A 27,903-nucleotide genomic window follows, 5' to 3' on the forward strand; every position below is an offset into this window, starting at 1 on the left:
TGTCTCGCACACCGTTCCAAAAACGTCGCACCCAGTCCTTCCCTCGAGTCGGTGGTTCTGTCCCACGCGCGATCGGCGCGATGTTATTGGCAATGACAGTCGCAGCCCTGCGCTCGGGCAACCTGCGGGAAAACACTTAGCTGTGTTCTTGCTGGTTCCGGGCCGCTTTGCTTGAAATACGTGGATGACTCTGGACTTGCAGTGAACCGTGCCACCGATAAAATATCGAATCATCTCAATAGTTGAGTCGATCGTCCGATATAAAAAACTATTTCTACGGTTTATGTGATTCTGTTGCAGACTTGCACAATCGTGACTTCAAATAAAAACCGTGCCTGACTAAGACACACGTTGGAAGTGAAATTCCTTATTTCAATAGTCCAAATGATAAAAAAATAAAATATTAAATGATTAATCAACAAGATAAAGCTATAAAGTACCCAATGATGGTTCACAATTGTAACACAAATGTCAAAAGAAAAACCTGCAAAGAGACTTTGAATCATCGACTTGGCTTACCCCACCGGTTGTAAACAAGTTTCACTTCAGAAACATTTTCGAAAATATACGGGGTCTGGATGTACGAATGTACTGTAACTACATTGCAAGAGCTACGTTATTTTAAAAACCTATTTCAACTTTGTCTCGGCGGCATCGAAATAGTATGCATGTGGCAGAGCACGCACTGAAAAAAATTGTATGCTCTTAAATTGGATTTCCACTCCTTCTTGGCGTCTTTCACACAAAAAGGTTTTACAAGGGAGGAATTCATTTTACTTCTCACCCCTCGCACCCAGAATGCAAATCAAAACGCGCCTCCCCCCCCTCCCCCCCAGAGGAGCTGCGGAATTTTAAAACGATGGGTGTTCCAGTACGCCGTCACTTGAAGAGATGCCTTCCTAAAGGGGTTACTCTCGGAAACGTCCGTGTGTGTCCGGTGTTGGGGGGGGGGGGGGGTCTCTGCAGACTAGCCACAGACAGTCACAATGCGCACTGCGGTGCCGGCTAGCGATACCATTAACCGTTCTCCACAGAAGTTACTCTTATTCAATATATAATGTAAACTATTTACATTGCCATTTCTAATATTGACACATTTAGTTTTTAAAACCAGATTGAGGCATGCAAATATTTCGGGTCAAACATTTGTGCTATACAAACAAATTCAGAAAGAACGTTGAAACAGAAAATAAAGTGATGTTGAATGAGTACTGAAAATGGAAAGTTGATACAATATTCACGATACTACGAGTATTACTTGAATTTAGTTTTAAAAAAAAATCAACGGGCTCGATAAGACTAAAACTTGCATAAAATGAGTACTTAAAAAGAAACCAAAATTAAACAGATATTACACAAGTAACAAATGATAGATATTAAAAAAAAAAAGTTGAAACCAGATACGTCTCAAGATTCAAGCCGGACCTTGTCTTCTGAGCACGTGCGTTTTTCTTTACAAGTGTTAAAAATTACTTACTTAATGTTAAGTAGTAATTTGATATATGCATTGCATACTTAATTTTCATATTAAATTATGTCAGACACAAAGTGCCGTATTTATAACCTCAAAGCTGTGTCCGTCACGACCCAATATGACGGATATTATAAAATGTACAAAATAACTACAGATAACACGATCGAGCGTTCCACGAACCCGTGTTTGTTCTGTTTATCACCATATAAAAATAGGCTCTCAGACAGTGAACGTCTTGAAATGGTTATTCGAAAATAAGTTTCACATCCTGATAACACCACCTAGATCTAATACCTTTTGGGTGTACCTACTAGGGCTGATGTTTTATAGTCTTCAAATTAACTCATTCACGTAATCCTTGAAGTCTGGTTTTCTATATGGAGTCTTGTTGTTACCCCTGTTTTTGTTTCTTAATGTTGTTTCATACTTCTCACATATAAATTTCTTTCCACGACGTGTACATTAAGAGTGAGGCGGAAGCAACGTGTCTGGCAGGGGTCGTTACAACGCCGAACGTACAATAACGCCGAATACCATAACGCCGAACGTACAATAACGCCGAAATACCACAACGCCGAACGTACAATAACGCCGAATGCCAAATTGACCGCAACGCCGACAGCTAGAAAACTGCTGTGTACCACAACGCCGAAATACAGTAACGCCGAAAAATGTTGCTGCGGGGAGGGGGGGGGGGGCGCACAGGAGCAAAATGAAAAAAAAAAAAAACAACTGAATGAATTTGTGTGCTAACCTTACCTAACCTAACCTTTGTGGCAGTCCTGCAATGCCATTTTTCGGGGTTAATGTATTTCGGCGTTGTGGTACACAGCAGTTTTCTAGCTGTCGGCGTTGTGGTCAATTTGGCATTTCGGCGTTACGGTTTTCGGCGTTATGGTTTTCGGCGTTATTGTACGTTCGGCGTTGTGGTGCGTCCCCGTCTGGCAGCAGTCAGTGCGATGTTGCGCGCGCCCCAGAGTGTACCGGCGGCTCACCGCTCCCCAGGGAGCGACCCCCGTGAGGCTGTTCTCTCCGCGAATCCAATCGCGCTGATGGGTCTGCCTCGCCTCCCTTTACGACCAGCCGGAGGCTGTGCTCCAGTGTTGGGGTGGGGGGGGGGGTGTCTCCCGGCAGCCCGGTTGTGCTACCAGACGCCGACGTAACAAAACAAAGACGCGGCATTCGTTGGGATACCCCCCGCCCGGTTGAGCGTGTTATCCCAGACGTCCACGGGTTGTTTTCAGCGATTGCCACTGATTGTGCAGGTGAACAGCCATTCATTCATTCACAGTGAAGAAGTTGAAACTTCTTTACAACCCAAAGGCGATGACCCATCAGCGTAACGAAAATTGCAATGCCGTGGAGGCGATTGTTGGAGAGTAGGAAAACGGGAATGACACATAAAAAAAAAATACAGAGTCTGACAACTGTAAGGGCTCTTTGCAGGTCTTAACCTCGACATTTTTTTCTTCATAAAATTGTGTGTTTTAATCGTTCAAACGTAGCATTTTTTATCGTTCAAGTGGATTGTTGGAAGTGTGAAGTTTCACTGGTGACGCGCGTTAGGCAGCCAGCCAGCCAGCACCAGCTTGTCGAGGCAGTTCGGGGGAAGGACGAAGCACGTCCTGACCCGGGCTCGAAGCCCCAGGGGGGGGGGGGGGGTAAGAGTCTCCGAGGCGCTCAACGACGAGAAGCCTAAGATGTCCATCAAGTTCTGTCCCTGCCCGAACACGCCCGAATATTCACCTTCGGCCAACCTCGGGATTTGTTTAATTTTTTGCGCAGGAAAAATGAATTCAAATATTAAAAGTGGTCGGTTAGGTTAGTTACATTAAAACACTTTAAAACACTACGGACGGTTAGTTAGGTTCGCATAGCTACATTGAAATAAACAGAGAAATATAAATATATATTAATGAACCCGAGGTTGGCCGAAGGTGAATGTTCGGGCAGGGACAGAGCTTGATGCACATCTTTAAGCTTCCCGCTCACGACGCCGGCCCGGTGCGGACAAACACCGCCTGCGCGCGGGGCGCTCGTGTGAAAGGCAAACACGAGCGGGGCATGGCCGCCGTCGACTCCTCTCGCTGGGTACCCGACGCCTCCCGAGCGGCGCCGAACACACTCGAGCGTAGCCGCTCCCTCGCGCAGTTCGCCGTCGGAGCTTTGCTGATTTTTTTTTTTTTTCCTTTTTGCGCGACTGCCAAGCCCACTCTTCGTCCCCTCTGCAGTATTCCATCCAACTTACAACCCACAAGTATTACTTTATACGAGGCCGCTTCCCTCCAAAACCTGCAAGTGAACTTCAATTATTGTTGAAATAACAAAAGTACCCATGTTTTAGTTGTTTACACTAAAACTTAAATATTCACGTGGAAAAAAAAAAGCACGATTCGTGTATTTGATGGATACTCATTAACAAAAAAATAATTTTAAAGACACCCTACAGTTTCTGTTCAAGTTCATTCTATATTTAAATTAAATGTAAAAAAAATTAATTTTATGTAGTGTTTGTTCACTGAGAAAGTCACAGGCATTCCTTCTGTGCTGTCCATGTGTTTTAACATTTGACATCAGCTTTTTTTTTTAGTAACAAATCATTACATGAAATTATGTGTACAGCTGAAATGAGCCAATCATCTTAAAATTAAATTATACAAACAAAGTTTTAAGAAAAACGGTTGAAACCAAGATGGCGTCTGCCAATCATGTCACCTTAGAAATAAAAAAAAGCAAACTATGAGATGAAATACACCAGGAAAATTAATTACCGCAGTTCTAATTCCAAATGATACCTTAAAAAAATACATTTTTTCCCGATACTTTAAACAAATTTTCATTACATTACAAAGTTGTGTCTGAATCTTTTGTGCTCTATGGCGTGCATCTGGCAACAGAGCACGCCGAATCAAGGACCGCGCAAGTGGCAGATGTCCAGCTTTGGAAAGAGAGTAAATGTAGATACACTTCAGTCTAGGGACGAGATGCTCTGTAGAAAGAGAGGGGTCGTTACCACAACGCAGAAATACCATAACGCCGAATGTCAAAATTGACCACAACGCCGACAGCTAGAAAAGTGCTGTGTACCACAACGCCGAAATAACAACTGAATGAATTTGTGTGTGTGTTTCTTAAATGTACCTTTAACGCCGAAATACCACAATCAAACCTAACCTTACCTAACTTAACCTAGCCTATCCTAGCCTAGCCTATCCTAGCCTAACCTAGTCTAACCTAACCTAGTCTAACCTAACCTTTGTGGCAATCCTGCTATGACATTTTTCGGCGTTAGTGTATTTCGGCGTTGTGGTACACAGCAGTTTTCTAGCTGTCGGCGTTGTGGTAAATTTGGCATTTCGGCGTTGTGACATTTCGGCGTTGTGGCATTTCGGCTTGTGGTGCGTCCCCGAAAGAGAGCAGCATTCCTGAGTGTTGTTGCGAACAGAGAGACAGTGGTCCGTGAACACAGTCGGTCGGTCGGTCGGGAGTCACGGCGCGATACGAGAAGCCATGACGCCCTCGCCTTATCGGGCTGCGGTCGGCGAGGCACGCGTCCCCCTGTCGGCCGCACGCAGAACTCCATCGACCGTCACGTACAATAGCTAGTCTCAGATATATAGTGGCTACCCATTTCCCCAACTTGTCATTTTCAAAAACATACGCGCGTGTTTGTTCACAGACAACAAGTGTCAGAAGGATAGATGCCTAGGACGGTCAGTTTGAATCAAGTCACACGAGACAGATGTTGCGTACTAATAAGACCCGCGCATCCAGTCTTCCTGTACCACGTCTTAGGCACGGCAATTCAGTTTCGACCTAATTCTTACTTACAGGAAAAAAATAGCCTAAAAAATAGTTGAAGTCCCGAAGGAAAATTCCTCAATAGAAAACATTTTGACCAAAAGTCAAATTATGAATCATCGGAATGCGAATCTTCCAATTCGAATTTGTTGTATAATATTGAAAATGTGTTATTATTTTTGGGACAGTTGAATTTTTTTTTTTTTTTTTTTTAAGTCTAGTAGGTATGTGCTTGTATAAGCTTTAAAAAATTTCATTTGTTGCTGTTGCAATCTTTCGTTAGTATGCGCTCGGACTGCAAGTTGCATTAGCGCTTTTTACGCTTAAAAATATGTATTATAGTTTCTTTGTTAATGGTAAAAACAAAAGGTTGAAAAGTTTTTTTATACTTTAACTTTTTGGTAATTAACTATATACGCAATGACCCATATTTTGGTTTCACTTACAGTAATCCCGAAAGATAGAAAGCTTTTATATAAAATATTGTCCCCCCCCCCCCCCGCCAATCGAGCCGGAGCCGCGCCTGCGCCGACCTAGGCGCGGCGCTGGGAAGGGCGGTCGTCGCGTATGTCATCGTTGGCGCGCGACCCGGCCATTATCCCCGCCCCCCGGCGGCGGAGGACGTCCCGTGCGACGAGGGACCGTGGGAACGCCGAGTGTCGTCACCGCATCCCCACACGTCACCCGTCAACACGCCGCAGCACAGTGTTTCAAATGAACTATATCGGTGGACAAAAAAAATTTTTCTGCAATTTTTGCATATATATATCGATCGGTTTAGTAATATTATAGCAATATAAAGCATTTTTGTTAATAATGAAGTTTTACATAAAAAATTAAACATTTAGGAAAAAAATCATATTTCATACAAGAATCCATTAATGAGGTAAAAATACAAATAAATGCTAAAATAATTTAAAAACCACTGTTTTAAAAGAAATCAAACCACCAATTACACATTTATGCCACATAAAATACTCATTATTACACATTGAAACAAAAAAAAATTATAAAATAGTTCTATAGCTAATCCTCATCAGAATCTTCCGAGGTATCCGTATCAGTTATGTGATAATCGTTCTTGTTTTGTGGCGTGAGGTTTGAACATTGCAGAGGTTTGAGGCTCTATCATAGGGGCTATAATCAGCTTTAATACTTCTGAACACAATATTTACCTGTCTTCTTTTTAGGAACTTCTCGGAGGCTGCGCAGGCAAGCAAAATATAACTTGCTCGCTTCTATTCAATGATAAGTGTCATGGCGTCCGCCTATAGTCGGAGGCGACGCTCGCCGGTGCTTCTAGCGCGGTGTCGCCTCTGCACCGGCGCGCTGTCTTCTCGTCGTGCACGGGAGAAACCATTGTATTTGAGCGCTAACCATGACGTTTGGCGAAGAAATGAAAACAAAAGACTTGATGCAAGTTCCTCGAGTGATTTTCATGAGATGTTCCACGACTAAATATTATTCTTGAAAAACAACGTGATTTAGCCTACTTTTTCACTTTCCCGAACATGTCGTTTAAAAACTAAATACCGGGAACAACTAATCATTCGCGTATTCTTAGATGCTTTTCGCAAATAAGACACCTCTCGGATATCTTCAGCAGTTTTTAATTAGCGTGTTTTTTTCTTTTTCTTCTTCTGAAGCTCTGCACATCGTGTGTGCCACCAGATAGGCAGGGCCCTTTAAGGTTAAACGAATCTTTAATGTTGTTGCAATTAGGCTTGTCCAAATCACACGCTTCTAGCTCGCAAAAGTTTGAATTTTTACGGACATGTATGATTTTGACACAAAAGAAAAGAGAGAAATGAAACACGTTTTAAATGTTATTGCGGGTTTTTAAAAAAAGAAAAACTACATATCAATATTTAAAAAAATAATAATTTCCAATATTGTATAAGTTCTACCGTTATGATACTTCGATACGAAATGGTTTTCAAGTCGATGCGTCCCAGAGCAGAGCAGAGATTACAGAAAGTTACAGATGGAACATAAGCTCTGAGCACTGTGGCCAGTTTGTTCACGTAAGAAGATGGCGGCCATTTGTTTGTATAGTGTATAGAAATGTAGTTTACTACATACTCTTGTACACAATCATTTTTCTCGAGTCAACAGTCTTTATTTGTTTAACATTCACGCACTTTTCCACCACCATACATAGATCACTTATGAGAAAATGCGATTTTCTTCATGGAACAATATGGCGGCGACCTGCTTCCCCCTTACGTCCCCTGTCTTCAGCAGAGATACCTACAAACTGTGTTTATGCTCCATCTGTAACTTTCTCTATAATCTCCGGAGCAGAGTCGCGCGGGAGACGAGTGCAGCGCACCTGGCGGCGGCGGGCGGAAGTGGCGGAAGTGGGCAGACACCGCGGCGTCGCGCTTGGCCGGTCGAGCGTCGCGCGGAGCGGCGTCTTCGCGCGGGCGCCTGCTCTCCCCTCCGCCCCTCCGCCCCTCCGCCCTTCCGCGGGGTGACTGCACCTGACGCCGGGCCTGCTCGTCGCGCGGGAAGCCTTCTTTTCACACACGAGAGAGCCAGAACCCGAGGTTCCCCGAAGTTCATGCTCGCCTTCCCCCCCCCCCCCGTATCTTTAATGTAGCTATCCTAACCAAATCAACCGTCCACAAATGTTTTAAACTATTTGTAATGTAGCTAACCTAACCTAATTGATAGAGACCGGAAAAATTAGCGAGTTAATTTCGCGATAGACTAAAATACAAATAGTTATACCTCAGTGCTGCCTCTGCTATTGGCTCACAACTCACCTGGATGACTCTTGAGCCAATGAGAAACACTGAATCAAAGCTGTATCGAATCACAGGCTGCTACGTTGGGACGTCTCACAAGACAGCAACCAATGAGTGGGTGACATTTGACCGAGTGTACGTAGAACTGTGGAGTTCATCCTACAGGTCATTGAACCCGCGAATTTTTCCGGTCCCTACTAATTGGCCATTAGTATCCTTTCATCAACACATTTACAATGAACAAAAGAAAAAAAACCGAAGATGCACGATCGGGAGTTTGGCTCTCTCGTCTGCGAAAAGAAGGTTTCCCTTGTCGCACCCATCCCGTAGTGGAAGTAGCAGCAGACTGCGGCTTTCCCCAGCTGTTGCAACCAGGCGCTCACGAGAACAGTTGCTGGTCAATACGAACTTCAATTCGTGATTTCGTATTTCGGAAAGTATTTATTGCCACGTATAATTTACGCAATCCCACAAGCATTTGACCGTCAGAATTTATAAAACAGACCCGTGAAGATATTTATTTATCAGGAAAGAATATTAAAATTTATCAACATAAATTATCAAAACCATCGTCGAAATTTTAAGTTCCAGGTCGGCTTCAAATTATGTTTAAAATGATTAAAAAATTTTCAATTTTTCAGGTGGAGGGTCTGCATAAAAGTAAATACCCCCGCGTCACGCACACCCGGGGGGGGGGGGAGGATATTTTGATTGTACCTATTTAAAATTCACTCTTTTTTTTATATAGATATAATGCAGTGTAGTGGTCAGAATATCGATTTACGCCTCAAGTCGATAGTCGAGTTGTATGCCAACCCTCCTCCCCCTGGATATAATCTCGTACATATAAATATAGCGTGAGTTTAGGTTTTGTTAAGATTCTCCTTGTTTTAAACAGGAAAATTGTTGATATTCTAAAAGGAATATCGCGTGCGTACGTTCTTTCCGCTTTCCCTTTCTTCTGTTGCTTCTGTTGCTTCTGTTGTCATTATTCGCGCGGTGTGGAGGTTGGCAGTCCTGTCGGCGGTTAGCCACTGGCGCGGTATCCGCACGCTGGAATGCTGGAGAGGGCCGTGGAATGTAATCAGTTTACCTCGCCAAGGCCCCCCCCCCCCCACTACAGCGCTGACGCGGCGCCAGACTAAACCCCCTCCCCTTCATTAATGCCAGTACAGAACCGCTATTGGTTGATTTCGTTAGTTGGGGAATCCTTTCATTTCCCAGCGACCGAATCAAACTCTTCCCGGCATTGGTGGGCGAACAATTTTATTAGGTTACGTAGCAAGGTTCTTTCTCCCCACCTCCTTTTTTCCAGCTCTGTGCTTTTTTGAAGCACAAATGTAATATTTTGTTGCACTAAAAGGAGAGTAGAGTTTCAGAAATCCGTCGTCTATTAGAAAAAAATGTATATATTCCGCCCTTTAATAGGCAACGTTTAAGTGCTGAAACCATCGCAAACTTCCCTATCTTGAATGTTATCTAAATTTATTATTACGTGGGAGGAATATGAACGAAAGACGCCATATTTGTTTCAACTTTCTTTATGCTATAACATTTTTTTTTTTCCGTAGTTTATTTTTGAAAATGAGCTTACGTTAAAGCAGAGAGATCAGGAGATTTTCAAAGACCTTAAAGGAGTGTGTATTGACTGTATTATTTCAGTTAAAGTTATTCTCATAAATAAATTGGAAACTACGCAAATTATTTGTAACAGCCTGATTAAAAACTGTTTCTATCTAGCCACTGTAATATCGAACGTGGAAAAGTCTTACAAGTATTTTAAAGACAGAATTCTTATGTAATTATTATTATGTTTATGTTACACTTTGGTAAAATTTCAATGTTTGATGCAATAGCAGAAATAGTGGTTAAGTGTGAGAAAATGCGTTTCGCCTTACCTTCGCCACCAATAAAGACGATAATAAAAAAAACTGTATAAATAAAAATGTAAATGTTCGTTCGTTCAAAATCTTAAATCTCAGAAAGTTCTTTACCGATTGATTTGAAATATTTTACCCAACGTTGCGTTCGAATAAGAGCGAGTTTTTTACATACCTACGTCACACCTGTGGCAGGTAAGAAGACAGATAATAAATACAGACACAAATTAATGTTGGTTGTGAGTTCGTCTTCTGTTTTGTAAAGATATTGATAGGAAGATACAGACATATAGATGAGAGAAGTGTAGAGTGATATAAACATAGATACATTGAGATATAGATAGAGTGATATGGATTATATATAGTGAGAATTATTGAGGGACATATATAAAGAGATAGAGAGAGATGCTTTGTACCTATATGTATACACACTTCAAACAAATTAAAAATTGGTTGTCTGTAAAGTTGGTTTACGGACGATAGTTTAACGTGCCGTCATAACAAATAATTGATGAAATGATTGCATACTTTTATGAATAAAATTGAATCATTTTATTGAATTATCACTATTTTGTATGGATACAAAGGAGTGAAATGAAATCTACAATTTAATTGATAAATTTACTTTTATTTGCACTCATTAATTCAAATTTGTTCATTACTTTAACGAACAGATTATCTTAACTATAACTTTTATACATGTTTGCTATTTTTAACTTCTTCCAATCTGTGTTATTCTGTTGGGGATAGGACGATGATAAGGAAAAGTAGGAAACGAATGGGAGTGTTTCAAGTTTAATGTCCCTCGAAAAAGTCAAACCGATAGTTGTTCCAGTCGAGTGGAAGAGAGATAGATGCGGCGCAAGCGTTAAATGAGCGTAACGGGACAATGAACGTAACGGGACAATGCGTCATCCTTTTTCGTGCGTGCAGCCGGCGTTCATCGATTTATTAGACGTCACGTCATAAAATTATTTTGAAAGAGGCAGCATAGAAACCCATGCCAGGCCTTCGCTAATAAATAAAGCGCTGAAGTTGAATGGACCCGCACAGTGTTGGACGCGGGGCGCCGGCAGACAGTTTGGCGACGTGCTGACCCGTCGCATTCCTCGGCCTGGTGGTGGTGTGACCCGGGGGGGTCAGGGGGGGGGTGAATGCGGAATGCGGGCTGGTGGGACGACAGCCCCCGGCCCCGGCAGCTGATGAAGCAGAGGAGAGCTTCCAGGCCGCGCGCGACGTACGTGCCCCGACTCGCGAGTGCGACAGCCGCCCGAGGTCGATACCACAGCCTGTCGTGTCCGGAGGAGCCAGTGACGAGGATTATCATTTCTCAGTTTGTTTTCCAGTGATTAATTGCCGTTTGCTGATTGGTTTAACCTGATAAAAAAAATTGGTTGTCCGTAAAGTCGGTTTACGGACGATATTTTAACGTGACAACGTCATAACAAAAACATTGATGAAATGATTGCATACTTTTATGAATAAAATTGAATAATTTTTATTTTAATAATAAAAGAATAAATACTTGGAAATTATACTAGTAATCAGATTTTTAAAATGCAAGCATAATTAACCATTATTGCCTTAATTGTTGATGCAATAAGCAATGAAAACCACATTAACTTTTCACTTCACTTTATAAACAGTCCAGTAGAAGAGAGATAGATGCGGCGCAAGCGTACAATGAGCGTAACGGGACACCGCGTAACGGAACAATGTGCGTAACGGGACACTTTTTAGTGCGTGCAGCCGGCGTTCATCGATTTATTAGACGTTGTCACATCAAAAAATTTCAGCGGAAAAAAATTACAGTATCCCCGCTCAGTTCTTGCGACTTCAGTGTGCTCTTGTCGAATCCGGACGGGTTGAATGTTTTGGCTTCTTCACGTGGTATTAGCCAGGATGGTTATACCTTTTATTTTTTTTCAAAATATTAGTTTTATTTTGAAAAAAAAAAAATGTTTAGATGAAATTAGTAACATTTTTACACTTAATTGATGCCAAAGGAACTAACTCAAATTTGCTTCAGTTACGATCGGTATGTATGTGCAAGTATTCGTTGAAACTTCCATCATAAACATTTTGGATGTTGGATTTAGTCACTCTGTTTATTAATACCAGTAACATATAAAGTGAAAATGATTTGATGAGTTTTTTAAAACTAATTAAATTTTCCTCAAATATAACTTTTAAAAAACTTTTTTTTTCCAAAATGGCGACGTGTCTTACAAAGTCTAGAAAGCTACCAACAGTGAATTGTTTCCAAGACGTATATTTTTTTCTAGTTTTTGTACAAGCACAACTTGGAGTGTTCTATGTATTCCGTGTTTATACTGGCAATTTGTTTTCAAGTAATTGAGACAAGTAATGTTGCTCTGTGCTGTGTTGAAGAGGGCACTGGTTTTGAGTGGACACACTGTGGGAAAAGGGGGGGGGGTATTCTTGGCGATCCCTATCCATGGATCAGGCCTGCGCCCAAGTTATATATATCCGTTGCCGCCGGCATCTTGAATCCATCACCTTCTTGTATCATTTTGTATTTAGTTGTTAATCGAAATTATTAGTACGAGAAGCCATAAACCATAAATACATAAAGTTACTGGCGTATTTATAGTCTGTCTAGGTACGCCTCCACGGTGCTGTGTCGGTTCCTCTCTGGTTTTAAATCAACGAACACTGATTCCAGCGCTTGGGGCAAATAACCGTACACATAGCCTGGATGTAATTACTTATATATTTCACGTGCACAATTTCAGATTATGCAATGGTTACACTAGATTAAGTAATGGTGACTTCAAAAACTTTACATACTAAATTTGTAGAGCAAAATGTTGTTGATGTTATGGAGGGAGGAAATTCAATCTGGGGCGGTATAATCCCCTTGTGAGGATCTGGGCATCACCAACATGAGATGTTCCTCATGGTCGAGAGTAGGTCGGCGCTGTTTGCCGAGCGGGGAGACAGACGGTCCTTGCATGCGGCTGTCCGTATATGGCCGAGTGAGCACTGCGCTGTGTTACTGCGTCTCTGTGGCCAGGCTTGTCCGCACGTCCGCCGCGGCCATTGGGCGAGACCACGTGGTACACGCGTCGGCCCAGTGTCTGCACGTGCCGGACTGAAGCGTGGTTTGGTTGGGTCGTTACCACAACGCCGACAGCTAGAAACCTATTTGTGTACCAGAACGCCTGAAATAACAACTGAATGAATTTGTGTGTGTTTTCTTAAATGTACCTTAACGCCAAAATACCACTATCAAACCTAACCTTTCCTAACCTAACTTAACCTAGCCTATCCTAACCTAACCTAACCTTTGTGGCAGTCGTGCAATGACATTTTTCGGCGTTAGTGTATTTCGGCGTTGTGGTACACAGCAGTTTTATAGCTGTCGGCGTTGTGGTAAATTTGGCATTTCGCGCATTGTGGTATTTCGGCGTTGTGGTCAATTTAGCATTTCGGCGTTGTGGTATATCGGCGTTGTGGTGCGTCCCGTCGCAGCTCAGTATGTGTCAGTCAAACTGTGGCCTCCGGTAACATCTGCATGAAAAGAAGAAAAGTTAGTGCTCCTGGAATACCCTTACGGGTTCAGTCCTAGGAGGTGGAGGTGGTGAGGCTAGGCCGGGCTTCGGCCCGAAACAACTTGTGGCCTCGCTTGAGTGTCGAGTCGCGGCAGGTGGCTGGATCTGGAGCCGGTCTCCGGCGGACTGGAGGGACTCTTCGCGCGCGCAGAGCGGCGGGTGATGGTGGTCTCGGTGTCCCTGCAGGCGACGGCGACGATGCAGGTCCTGGCGGCGGCGCTGCTGGTGATGGCGGCGGCGCTGGGGCGGGCCCGCGCCGAGATGGTGCACATCCGCTCCAAGTACGACCAGCTGGTGACGTCGAGCACGCTGCAGTGGGCGCCCGGCGAGCGGGGCAGCTTCCCCGACCACGCCGTCGTCGGCGCGCACGACGTCGTCCGAGGTAAGCTAGGCCCTCGTCGGCCGACCGCCCTGACCCCCCACACTGGCGGGAGCGGACTTGGCCTCTCTGGTAGTGGCGCTGGAGAGCAGGTACCCGGGCCTAAAAACGGGCTGTAAACTGCACGGCGAGGTTTCCCCTTTAGCCTTGTAGTCGGTGGAGGTACCGAGGAAACCCCCCAGGTGCCTCCTGCCTGGGCACTGTAGTTGCCATTTTCCAGCTGGGGTTGACGGCGGTCGTCGCCTGACGAGTGTGGTCGCATCCGGGCCTTAATCGGCTGTAAACCCGCCGGGCCGAGGTACGGCGGGTCGGAGGGTTTTCCGAGGCGACGAGGACACCTCGTGGCTGCACTCTGAAGCGCGGTGGTCTGGTCAAACTACCGGTGAACAGTCTGCCGACGAGACCAAAAGTTGGTCGTAGTACGGGAAGAATCCATCAAGTTTGAATGGTTTCCCTCTGAGGTTTTCTTATGGCCCAGGATTCTTGGTGAGGTAGGACTCGTACTTGGGAGTGGTGCCCCGAGTGCTTTAGGGGCAGGTATCACGGTTCCCTAGCCCATTGAAGTACCGACGTTGTGAGCGACGAGGACAGCTCCGGTTACCAGCCTGGACAGCTGGCAGAGGTTGGGTAGGCCTCCACCGGACCGCGGGTTCGCTGGGTGATTGAGGAGTCCCAGTGTGAGACGGGAGACTGGGGTAGGCGCCAGAAGTGATGACAACTCCAGAGGGCTAAGGGAGCATCCAACTTGCTGGTTAGCTGAGTGGAGTAGGGGGCCGGAGGTGGTGCATAAACTGAGATGGGTAGCCTCAGTCCCTTTGCATAGCCAAAAGCTCTAACGCTCTTCCTGGTTGCGTATGCAGCGTATCCGCATCCACGCCCGTGGTGGCCCCAGGGCGGTAGGGCTAACGCTAAGAGCGCTGGGTTAACAAACCAAAAGGAGGGGAAACCCTTTCTAGTGACTTATGACCCCCCACACTGGTCACACTCGCGTGATAAGTGTGCTGAAGACTTGATGTAGGCTAAGCTTTTGGACATACGCCATTCAGGGGCGTAGCCAGGAGGGGTTTTTAGGAGTTCAAACATCCCCACCCCTTAGCACCAAATCATTAATTAATTTCTTATTAATCACTCAAACAAATTTCCTATTAAAATTAATAAAAAATTACCATTACAATATTTAAATTTAAGTATAGAAAACTGCTAAAATAGCACTATTTTACACCTTAAAATCCAAATTTTCCCGGGGGAGGACCCCCGCTTTAATAGGGGGGGGGGGGACCATGCTTCTTAACCCCCCCCCCCCCATACACAAATACTGGCTATGTCACTGACGCCATTGCTAAGCACATGTATGTCTGTCTGTAGAAGAAAACTACAAAAAAAGACAAAAAACACAAATTTAAGCAAAAAAAATGCTGTTGTCAACAGGATATAAACACCACACCACACCAGACCTGTTGATAAAACAGCAATTTTTTTTGCTTAATTTGTGTTTTTGTCTTTTGGTTTTTTTTTTGTTGTAGTTTTCTTCTTCAGACACACATGTGCTTAGCAATGGCGTATGTCCAAAAGCTTACATCAAGTCATGCACTCCCATTGCACAAATCTTTCAAAGATAATATGCTGAAGATATTTCCCCACATATATATGCATGGTTTCTCTTTTCTTTTTCTTTCGCCCTACATTTATCATATTTTTATCGAAACAATTTCATGTTTAGGAATATTTCTGAAGGAAAAAAAAGTTTCATAATGAATGCAGCTGCAAGGCCAGTGTCCGGGCCTTGCGCCACCCCGGTCGCCGTGTGTACACGACTATTCACGTGGTTGCGAACATTTATGTTGTAATTGACCCGCATTTCAAATATGTGAAATGTAACTTTATTACTTGACGAAAGGTACTGTTTCTGTTTGATAATGTAATAATTATCTATCCATCTTTTAAAATTTTATTAAAACTCGGGAGTGAAGATGTGATAATACTTTCTTAATCTAAACAGTGTGCCAATATGAAGGAATAGAGAGAGAGAGAGAGAGAGAGAGAGAGAGAGAGAGAGAGAGAGAGAAGAAAGAGCATGCCTTCTAAGTGTGTTTCAAATGACCCGCTGGCTACACGGTTCTCTCGAAATATTGTACTGTCATCGTCACGGAGACGCTTTCGAGTATGAATAATTGCTGCGTCACTGGGTGTGTGTCATGACCACCTACAGATAGTGTTTGCCTGATATCCCGGCTGACCATTGTTTTCTAATTAGACCAACAATCACTGCATGGACCGGATACCATCTTTGGAACTACTTTAGAAGCAGGGGGAAATTAATAGCTTAATAACAACAATGGCTCGTACGAAAATAAACAACAGCAAGGTAACAAAAACTCAGTAGCACACAACTCTTGTCTCACATTTTTATACTAATTATCTTGCGTATGACGATAACATTTCTATTTTCGTGTTCCACCACACTCTCCTGTATTTGAAAGATGCTGATTTGGGTTTCTCGGAATTGGCCATCCTTAAATGTAAGTTAGTTAACCCTCTCAGAAACATACCTAGTCTTTATCTCGCCAATATATATTTACATTGTACGTTTTGCATACGTTTAAAAATTTAATTAATGATGTGTTGATGCATAATAAACCTGATTTCATACAATTTCTCGGTCACAAGACATTGCAAATTTTGCAGTATTTGTCATGGGAAAAAATTAATAAAATACAAAATAATAAATAAAAAAACACGAACCATAAAAAAAAAACCTAAATCAGGTAATATCAAACAGATAAATACAATGATGAACCAGAACAGGTTTCACATTCGAACTTAAAATATCAGACGGTACAAGAACTATGTGGAATGAATTCAGTCACGAAAGAAAAAAAATAATAAACACGGACGAACACGGAAGGTTTCATATCACAAAACGGTAGCGACGTTTCTGGAACTGGCATGTGTTCCCACCATCAATTTTTTTTTGTTGTTGGTTTAGGAGGAACGCAGGGGCGCAACAACAGGGGAGGAGGGGGCAAGGTTATTTTGCCCCCCCCCCCCCCTTTTCTGAAACCTTGAAGTGGGGGCAAACGGGGGCAAAGAAAGTGCTGTGTAATCAATTTTTAGATAGTAAAACTGCTTAAATAGCACAATTTTCCACCTTGAAATACAAATATTCCCGGGGGAGGACCCCCGGACCCCCCCGCTTCAATAGGGGGGATCGATGATTCTTTATAAAAAGGTATATTGCTCACTCCCCCTTTGGAAATTTGGTTGTTGCGCCTCTGGGAGGAGGGACTAAGAGGGACGGATGGATGCTACTCGTGTACGAATGTAAGAGTCGTGTGTCCGACGCGCAGACGCGGACGGGCTGACGGCCGACGGCGAACCCGCCGAGCCGCGGCAGCTGCCCGTGTACGTGTGCCGGGCGCGCCACGCCGGCACCTGGGTGTCGGGCCAGCTGCACCCCAGCAGGAAGACCTGCGACATCTCGCTGCTGGACGCGGTGTCGCGGTACGACCGCTACCAGGTGCTGCAGAACACCGACGAGGGGGCGCGCCTGTCCTGGGTGCCGTGGAACCACTTCCTGCGCCTCGCGCCGGGAGCCGTGGCCGCCGGCGAGACGCTGTACGTGGCCCGCGGCCCGCGCAACCCGGGCGACTACGAGCTGTCGCACTTCCTCGGCAAGCTGGACCCCAAGGACGGCCTGGGCAGGCTGTCCGTCGTCACTCAGGTACTGATCCTTTACTGTGATTGTTCCCTGCTGAGATTTCCTCTAATGGCTCCGGATCAGGATTGGAGTAGGAAAACGTGGTGGTAGTGGTCCTCCTATGCTTGGAGAACACTCCGAGGGGTCCCCGCCCTGTTGACGAGTGGAAGTGTTGAGCTACTTAAGAGTGGTATATACCCCTTTTTAAAACCAGTTATACATGCGTCCACTACTAGCCTATTTTCTCGAGAATTATGATAGCTACAGCTTCCAGATTATTAATCTGACGAGAAAAGTAATGCAGTTTTTCCAATATAGTTTTATATTTTGGAAATCGTGACGCAAAATATATTTAAAAAAATTGTAAAAACAAGCAATTCGTTGACGAATTTCTAGTTATTCGATGAGAAAAATGAAAATTTGAATCTATATTGGAAAAGATTATATTTTTCTGAACAAAATGGTATATTAAAAGTATAAGGTCACAGCATTAAATATCTGTGTATTTGGTTAGGAAAACTGGCTAATTTGGCATTTTCAGTGTCTGCCTTGTGCTGCTCGACGTGAAAGTTGACGCCAAGCTCCGGGAAGACGAGCAGGGTGGGGATGACACTGACACGCCTCAACGTCGCCCGCTGTAGGGGAAGTGCTGATCTGTACGGTGATAAACCTCCCTCCTCCCTTCAACCTCCTCCCACTACACAGCAACACCGTTTCTCTGAAGGATTCATAGTCCAGGCATTTTATGAGAAAAAGGGGTCGATTTACGGACAAATTGCAAGAAAAGGTTTTATTATATCAAAATTTGCAGAAAAATTTGTAGAATAACATATCCAAAATCCACCGAAATCCATTTTATTTTGGTAACGTTTTTCCGGGATTTGTCCCGGAAAAATGCGGAATAAATTAATAACTGGAAAACGGTGCGTTCTACGAAGAAAGGTAGAAACACTAAAATTAAAGAGAGCCAAATTTACCATAACATATAAAAAATTTACAAAAATACACTAATAACTACTATTTTGTTTTCTGGAATTCGTCACGGAAAAACCTAAAATATTGAAATAAATGGAAAATAGCGCATTTTACAGCAAAATGTTTCAGGACAAAGTTAAAGTACACAACGATTTTCATAATATATTACAAATTAACAAAAATCAACACAAAATAGGTTTTTGGTTTTCCAGAAAATTTCCTGGGAAAAAAAAGGACAAATCGAAAACGTATCGTACGTCAAAGAAAGTCGTGACTAAAATTAAAGACTTTTTTTGTATTAAATATAATTTAATTTCACCAAAATCTGCTCATATATATAAATGTATATATTTTTATATGTATAGTTTTTTTTGTGACTCGTCCTGGAAAATCTTTAAAAATTCAATAAAACGAAAACGGAACATCGTATTGAAAAAGTTTCGGTGGGACAAACAGAAGCACACAAGATTTCCTATACCAGATCCTAAATTCACTGAAATCTGGTAAATAGATTTTATTTTGTGATCGGCCACGGAAAAAGTATTGAATATGTAGGCAAAATAACAGAAAGCATTGTATCCCATGTCAAATTGTCAGATCCGAACTATATTCATTTTCCATAATATATATTTAAAGTCACTTAAATTATATTCCTTTTTTCAGTTAGTGATGTGTTAAAACGTTTTTGAAATCTACCAAAATTATATTCCAGAAAACAAAATCAGACTCATTTCAACTGCTTATCGTTTGAAAGAAAAATTCGACACGTCCATTCTCACAAAACATACCATACAATTAAATTTACACAAGATTTCCAGTGACCTGTATCGAGAAGAAATAGAAAAATATACACACATTGGGATGCACTCTAACACACAATACTGAATAAACATGCATTAGGTAACATACATAAGTACTTTAATTTAAAATACAGGTTACCTAAACAAACATTAACGTGATTTTATATTTCTATTAATGTTAACAAACTGATCCAACAATTCGGAAAATAACCTACATATAAGCTCGAAATGTTATTTAACAGAATCATCCTGTTTAAGAGTGGTATATACATACCCCTTTTTAAAACCAGTTATACATGCGTCCACTACTAGCCTATTTTCTCGAGAATTATGATAGCTACAGCTTCCAGAGTATTAATCTGACGAGAAAAGTAATGCAGTTTTTCCAATAAAGTTTTATATTTTGGAAATCGTGACGCAAAATATATTTTAAAAAATGGTAAAAACAAGCAATTCGTTGACGAATTTCTAGTTATTCGATGAGAAAAATGAAAATGTGTATCTATATTGGAAAAGATTATATTTTTCTGAACAAAATGGTATATTAAAAGGTCACAGCATTAAATATCTGTGTATTTGGTTAGGAAAACTGGCTAATTTGCATGGATATGTAGGAACACCCTACCTTAAAAGCCGTCACAGTAATTGCAGTCTTCGGGAGGTAATTCACGGTTTTTACAGGTTGATCCATGACAGTTTCCACAAGCCGAAGAACATGAGATGCCGTGTTTCCTAGAACTGCAGTTGGATGCACCGCAACCATCTTCCTTGCAAGTGCACCTGATTACCTTAAAAAGGCATTCCGGAACTGTTGGCTTGTCTGTCGAAATTGGCAAGAGAAGGTAGCCACATTTTCTCCATCCCCATTCTTCTGGATTCATCTTAATTCCCTTCCATTCTTGTATCTGATAGAAAACCCTTAAGAAATGGAAACGAGCTGAAGCACTAGTTGGAGGTAATTGTTCTGGTTGTACACATTTGGAACTAGTAGCTGCATTCTCACTAAACACTTTATAACTTTATTTCGCTCGTTCAAAAGAAACATATCTTTACGGAGTGATAGATGCATTTCTCCTGTGAATTCAACTACGGGTAATGCATTACCTCTTGTTCTTCTCATATGTGCTGTGTCTTTAGTACTGTGAGTTTTCCCATATCCATCAAATACAGTAGTTGCTAATCCATAATTTTTCAAGATGAAACTCACGTACAGCTGAGCGATCTCGTTGTATGTTGCAGTATGGGGCCAAGGTAACTGATGAAGTAAATATCCTCCGTCAATGACATATTTAATTTAATTTAAATATATTTTATTGTTTGCAGAGTTATAACACATGGATACATAAAATCACTCAGTACAAGGGAATGGGAATTCAATCGTATAAATAGTAACTACATATACCAGCCAGGACAATAGTACACAAATTTTAAGCACAATTTGATAAAGGTCAATTATATAATGCAATTTTTTGCCCATAATTTAATTCACGATTTATTTTGAAGTACAGTGCACGATTTCCGTTTTTTTTTTTTTTTTTGCTTTCGATAACTTTTTACCGGGACATTTCCTGAAAAACAAAAAAAAACAATTAAATGTTGATATGTGTTAAATTCTCATATATTATGATAAACATTGTTTACTTTATCTTTTTCCTAAACCATTATGCTGTAAAGTGCACAATTTGCGATTTATTTCATTTTTAATATTTTTTCCGGGACTAATCCCGGAAAACGAAGCAGAATTTATAAGCTGATTTTCTTTAACTTTGGATATGTTATGAAAAAGTTAATCTTCTTTAATTTTTGCCTCTACAGGTTTTGTCGTCACATGCACAGTTTTTGAGTTATTATTTTATTTCGTGTTTTTTCCGGGACAAAACCCGGAAAAAAGTTACCAAAAGAAAGTGGATTTCGGTGGATTTTGGATATGTTATTCTACGAATTTTTCTGCGAATTTTGATGTAAAAAAACTTTTCTTGCAATTTGTCCATGTTTTTTTCATATCATTCCTGGACTATCATGGGACAGACGATTTCCTTGGCGAGTAGCTTGAAAAGAATCTTCACTCGGTAGCAAACTACATTGTAAAAGATTTTTAAGTCTGCTGATTCGTTCAATGGTTCGTTAATGCTGTTTGTGAGCTTTCGCATAATATACAAAAGACGCAATTATCTGTTAGTCGGTACGCATGGAAAAAAAGCAAGACAAATTAATCGGTAAGTTAGGGCGACTTTATTTAAGTGCGAAACGCAAGAAAAGAAGACCAACGGATCTGATTGAGTACCAGAAACAAAGGTAAGATATAGCGATACCGATATTAATTTTTCTTTTATCAATGTAAAAGAACACCGGAGAATTCCAAAACCGGCTAAAAACTATTTTAAGAAACATATTTTACAACTTAGTTTGTACAATGCATTTAATTTTTAAGAAAAATCCGAAGAGTTGAAGAATATGGTGCAGTTCAAGAGGAAGTCAACAGCACAATAACTGATCCCCAAACAGCTAACTTGACGGCTCATTTTTCTTTACCAGGATCAAGCAACGCAGGGAATGAAAATATGGTTCTGAATCCTGATGAGGAGTAAGTAGCCAGTGTTTTATACTACACAAACTGCGAACTGTATTTAACGATAACATTTAGAATTAGCATTTTATTACGTTCAGAGTCTAATGAAAGGCTTAAATTTTTCATATAAATAATTTTCAGTTCAGTAATTGAACTTCTATGGATTTGTTCTTGGAAAAAAATATATATAGGCCTAGTGTTACGGACAGATTAAAGAAAAGTTAGATACTCGGTATTACTGTTGTATGCAAGTCATAGGAAGTTATTATGGCTTGACGACCATACATACGTCATCGATTATCAATTTCAATTAGTAATTTTAAAAAGTGAACTAATAGGGCATTTATTCAGTCCAAGAAAAGTCCATGTGATGTGAAAAATACTAGTGCTATTATAAAACAAGCCGAAAGATAATTAAATAAATCAGTATGGGTGAAGTTATGAGGGTGGGGGAATAATTGCGAGAATGGAAGGCAAGCTATTGATAACTCACTGTGTTCGGTTCCAAAAGACAGTTTCTTCATCCCCCACCTCATTTCCCTTGTTTGAGCGTGTCTCAGTTTACAAATGCGTTCGACTATCAACAAATTATTGTGTTACTTGTGGTAGCCGCTTGGCTGGAAAAACGCCAGGAATCCTTACTGCTGTATGTTGTAATATTCAAGTGCGTCATTGGGTGATTGTCCATGTTTCCTTATAAAAAATATTGAGTGCGAAAAATTTTCGCCTCGTAGGCTTTCTAGTAAAGGACGATATACAAAATGGCTCTCCTGCAAACAAAACATTCAGTTAATATATGATGACATAAATTATTATTGTTCCACGTAGGCATTTCTTGTTTTTGAATGTTACTTGTTTGTATGCAAGTTTGTACGTGCATGCATGTGTATGCCCGTATCTCGTGCTGTACCTACATTCTGGAATTAGACTTGTCATATTAGTGTACAATAAAACTCTCTTACATCATATCCCACATTTACTGATTAGTTTGCGAACAGTGGTAGAGTTTATAGGCAGGATTATATAATTAACTGAATATTTCACTACCTTTAAAGAGTAATTCATCAACATTTTGAGCGGAACACACAACTATAAAATTGTACTCAAATATGAGAGCCAAAATAGGAAATTTCGTTACTTTTGGAATTTTGATACTCGACATGTCACAAATATATTTTGTTTTAATCTTTGCAGGACAGTCACCAAATCGTACGCCAAACTTCAGCCACCAATCCAACTGCTGGAAACGGAAGCCGGTGTTTTTCATTGGTCCATGGATGTGTCTGACACCATCATCATAGAAAACATCAACATCGTTGAAAACTTAATAAAATGGCGTATGAAATGAGCAGTGTTCAACAGGAAAGAAAGGTATTTAGAACAAAAATTTATCGCTGATTTAGAATTTTTGTAATAAAACGTTTGAACCTATTTGAAGCCAACAACAACCTGCTAGAACCTAGTAAGAGCCATAATATACTCTCATGACATACTTAATGTTCCAGCAGTACAACATGGCAGGCAGTCCGAAGAAATAGTCATCAAACAGCTAGAAGACCAGGAAAAAATTAATATAAGTAAAGCTGGTCTTTTTATTGACCAAGAACACACATTTCTTGCCGCAACACCCGATGGCCTTGTTGGTGAAGGTCGTCTCGTAGAAATAAAGTGTCCTGCTTCGGCATATGGAATGGACATAAATGAAGCCATGCGAGAAGGCAAAATAAAGTATTTGAAATATTCTGAAGAAATTCCTACTGTCATTTCATTTAAAAAAAGATCCTGAATATTTCTACCAAGTCAAGGGTCAACTTCACATAACCAGAAGGGATATTTGCTTGTTTGGCATCTGGACTTCGAGCCAAAAGAAATTAAAAGTACCTATTGGAAATTTTCAGAGACGACACATTCTGGAAAGAAAAAAATGGAGCCAAAACTCGTTTTATTTTACACACAATGCGTTCTTCCGGAATTAGTTGATCCTAGACACACAAGAAATATGGAAATTCGGGATCCGCCGCACATAACAGAGGCTATCAGAAGTCATAAGATAAAATGCATGCGAAAACGAAGATCGTCCAAAACAAAACCGAATATTACACCCTGATTACATTAAACGTGAACATTTTTCAAGCTTTTGCAGAACTTTCAAGAAAATGTTGGTCTTGGATAATCATTCAAACTAATTTTTATAGTGACCTGTTTGATTTATCAATCTAAGTCGCCTGCTCACTTTGCTTCATAAACTATCACCTTTCATACTGGAAATTATTCTTGCTCATTGTTTCTAGAACGTTTAACCATGCCAAGCATTTTCATGAACCTTCATTTTTAGTATGCCAGCACCTACGTGTGCATAAGAAAGTATAGCCCGTGTGGTCACGTTCAGTGGCTACCTAGAGAATCATTACCGTAATTATTTTGGATATGTAAAAAAATAAAATGTCTTACCTATAATGTAAATTTTAAAGCTGAGTTAAGCTTTCCAGAATGGTTAAATGCTCAAGTGAGCAATGGTGCTTTAAAATTATAGAAGACATTGCTTGTTTAGGTGAATAAATACTGAGGTGTTCGTAACTGTTACTTAGTTTGAAGGAAATTAATTCATTTGGCAGCCAATTGAGAAATTTTGTAAAATTTTTAAATGAGAAACAAGAGAATTTCATAAAAAGAGTGTTCGGTATGCATAAACTTCTTTTCTGGTAAGTCCTAACAAAAAGGAGAAACGAAATAAATGTATAATAGCGACCATAAAAATATTTTGCTTCAGTGGTAAGCTGAATTAAATTCTGTGTTTTGTTGTTTTAAAAGTGTGTGTGCATTAAATCAAATAGTATAAATGCCTGTCTAGTTAAAAATATAAAGCTTATGTACATTTTTTGTGCGTCACAGGTAAAAACCAATTTGTGTGTAATTCTACTAAACTTGTTTAAATAATCTGTTGTCGTTTACTGTATCGGATTTGTAAAATTATTTCTATTTAAGCATTTGTTTCTCTTAAATACCTCTCTAAAGGCCATCTACATACTTTTAAGATTGTTGGACTTTTCTGCAAACTGTTTTGAAAAAAGTTTTTTGTGATGTAAAAATATTTGTGTTTAAAATGTCTATTATACCGTACAGTTTTTTTTAAATTTGTCTTTCTTGGAAGTAACTCGTGCCCACGTTGGTTTAATTTATAGTGCTCTTTTTAAATTTATTTGTCTTTTATAACATAATGAACATTGTATATTGGTGTGAAACAAAATGTATGAATTACATGTGAAATAAATACATGTTTTATAATGTGGAATTATGTAACGATTTTTTGTATAGTGCCTTTTTATACCACGTCCAAATAAAATATATGCTACCTGCATGATAACTCATTGCTAGAGACCTGCAAAATTCGCGGATTCATTGACCTCTAGGATAGACTCCACAGTTCTTTAAATACTCGCGAAAATGACACCTGTTCATTGGCTACTGACGCGTGAGACGTCTCAACTAGGCTGTCCGTAATTCGGCACTTTCTTGGTTTAGTGTTTCCCATTGGCTCACAGTTCCCCGGATAAAATGAGGGCCAATCGCAGAAGCGGTACGAAGGTATAGTTGTTTTGATGCTAGCCTATCGCGAAATGAATCCGCGAATTTTGCATGTCTCTACTCATTGCCATGACACAAGTGAAACAATTACAAATGAGATTATTCCATGTTATAAAAACACGAACACTTTTTTTAAAAAAATAATACATAATATGTATGTATTTCGAAAAGCTTTTACAACTATCATTGGCAGATGCGAGTTATAAAAAATACATAACATCGATTCGGAAAATATATTTAACTTCGGCAAGATTTGTTTGCAGAATAAGGTAATTTCATGTTCCTTGGAGGATATGTAACGTTTAATATCCACGTGACTTAGAAAATTACGATGTAATATCACTTTTCCCACTTCATGTAAAAGTTTGTGTTTTTAGCAAAAACATAGTAATCCATTTTATCTTTTTTTTTTACTTATGAACTACTAAACACGCGTAAAAAAATGCTACCATTACGACAAACATACTTTTCGCGTTATTTGACATTTGAGTTGAATGAAACGTGTGTAGCCACTGCTAGCTCGCGCGGCGCTCCGCTCGTAAGGGGAAGGCAGGCAGGCAGGCAGGTAGCAATGCTGTCGAGACATCCCGACCCGTACCGCGCCGTCATGAGGAGGGAATGACCATGGAGTGAGGGAGGGTAAACCGAGTCCATCCCCTCCACCGACATCATTTTGCCAGGACGCGCTCCTAGTAGGCCACTCCTCCAAGGCTAAACTCCGCCCAGGCTAGAAGTATTTTGTGCTGCTCGCGCCGGATTCTGAGTAGCCGCTTCTCTATATACCACTCTTAAGCTCGGGTACTAGCCTGCTGAGCTAGTAGAGGTTGGATAGGCCTCAGCTGGATCACGTGAACTGGGTGACCGAGGGGTCCCAGGGATGTGAGAGGTATGGTTCCACAGAGGGGGCTGGCTCTGTAGGTGGTCTGGGGGTTCACGGCGGAGCTGGGGGCGGGTCGATGGGGCCGAAGTTGGGATGGGTCTCCTCAACCTCTCGGACCTAGCCGTGCGTTCTCCAGTAACATGCCGCGATTGGAAATGGCGAATCTGTTTCCCGGTTCTCGGAACCAGTGGTGGATCCAGGATTTTGGTTTGGGAGGGGCTTGACCCAGCTGAGGCTAGGCTTTATCAAGGCAAACACTAAAACAATGGTGGACCAAGATGCTTTTGGAGGGGGCTTGAGCCCCTTAGCCCCCCCCCCTCCCCTCTGAATCCGCTACTGTGTAGGGACACCTGTATTTCGCGAATACATTTCGTGTCAAGGTATTTCACAAAATACTGTAGCTTTTCTACTGTGGTCATTGGCTGAGGTCGGTGAGAGGTGTCGTCCCGCTCTTGACGGGGGCCGATGAGAATGTGGTCACCGTACTGCTTGCTGCACCCTCACAATTTGCCATGACTAGAGACCCGAAAAAAATTCGCGGGTTCATTTCGTCTTATGCTGAAAATTCAAATAATTATACCTTAGTGCTGCTTCTGTCGTTGGTTCACTGTTAATCTGGAGGACTGAGGAGGGCCACTTAGAGACCCTCGCTCGTAGAAGTGTCGAATCACAGGCCTCCCAGTCGAGACGACTCACAAGTCAGCAGCCAACGAACAAACAGTTGGCATTTGCCCGAGTGTGTAAGAGGATATTGGAGTCTATCCTGGAGGTCATTGAACCCGCGAATTTTCTGGGTCTTAGTTGGTGACCTATATGTAGGGACCGGAGAAATTCGCGGGTTCAATGACCTGCAGGATGAACTCCATAGTTCCACGTACGCTCGGTCAAATGTCACCCACCCATCTTGTGAGACGTCCCGACGTAGCAGCCTGTGATTCGATACAGCTTTGGCCGGGTGTTTCTCATTGGCTCAGAGTCATCCAGGTGAGTTGTGAGCCACTAGCAGAGGCAGCACTGAGGTATAACTATTTGTATTTTTAGCCTATCGCGAAATGAATTCGCGAATTTTTCCTGTGTCTACCTATATGCATACAATAAGCAGAAAACTTTAAATATGTACAGAAAGTTTTCCATAGAACATAGTTTATTGACTTTTATGTTTTATCAACCCTGTTTTACAGCATGCAAGAGCATGTGCCCCCCCCCCCCCCTCCCTCAATTATAGGCTCCTTAAGGACGTAGTTGGATGAATAGTCTTGAAAACTGCTCTCAATTTGGGATTAACAACGGAACATGGTTATAATATGTAAGAGTAATAAGCACTGGGAAAAAAATTATTAATACTTTCGAGACAGATATAATCAGATGGTACGAAAACATTTTTTTTGAGTTATTCTTCTTTTAGGCATGTTATGAAAAAAATGGCGTGTGAATTTTTACGATGCGTGCACCATGCAAAGAAATTTTTTACAGGATGAAAAAATGGGCTTCATACAAAAAAATACATATGTACTGTTAAATACTGGTTCGTATAATCA

The 27,903-nt window shown here is 41.3% G+C and overlaps 2 protein-coding genes across 2 annotated transcripts in view; one reads left to right on the forward strand and one right to left on the reverse strand.

Moving 5' to 3' along the window:
* LOC134541927 (mitoguardin) overlaps nucleotides 1–27,903 on the reverse strand; it is a 232,757-nt gene that overhangs the window by 113,418 nt on the left and 91,436 nt on the right. The window lies entirely within an intron of this gene.
* Nucleotides 1–27,903, forward strand: part of LOC134542473 (protein unzipped-like) — a 71,130-nt gene that overhangs the window by 37,765 nt on the left and 5,462 nt on the right. The window contains exons 2-3 of the mRNA XM_063386780.1: nucleotides 13,667–13,862; nucleotides 17,207–17,580. Coding sequence (XP_063242850.1) covers nucleotides 13,679–13,862; nucleotides 17,207–17,580 — 558 coding nt within the window. The 5' untranslated portion in view covers nucleotides 13,667–13,678. The remainder of the gene's footprint in view (nucleotides 1–13,666; nucleotides 13,863–17,206; nucleotides 17,581–27,903) is intronic.

Source organism: Bacillus rossius (assembly GCF_032445375.1).
Source record: "Bacillus rossius redtenbacheri isolate Brsri chromosome 4 unlocalized genomic scaffold, Brsri_v3 Brsri_v3_scf4_2, whole genome shotgun sequence".
Classification (NCBI taxonomy): Eukaryota; Metazoa; Arthropoda; class Insecta; order Phasmatodea; family Bacillidae; genus Bacillus; species Bacillus rossius.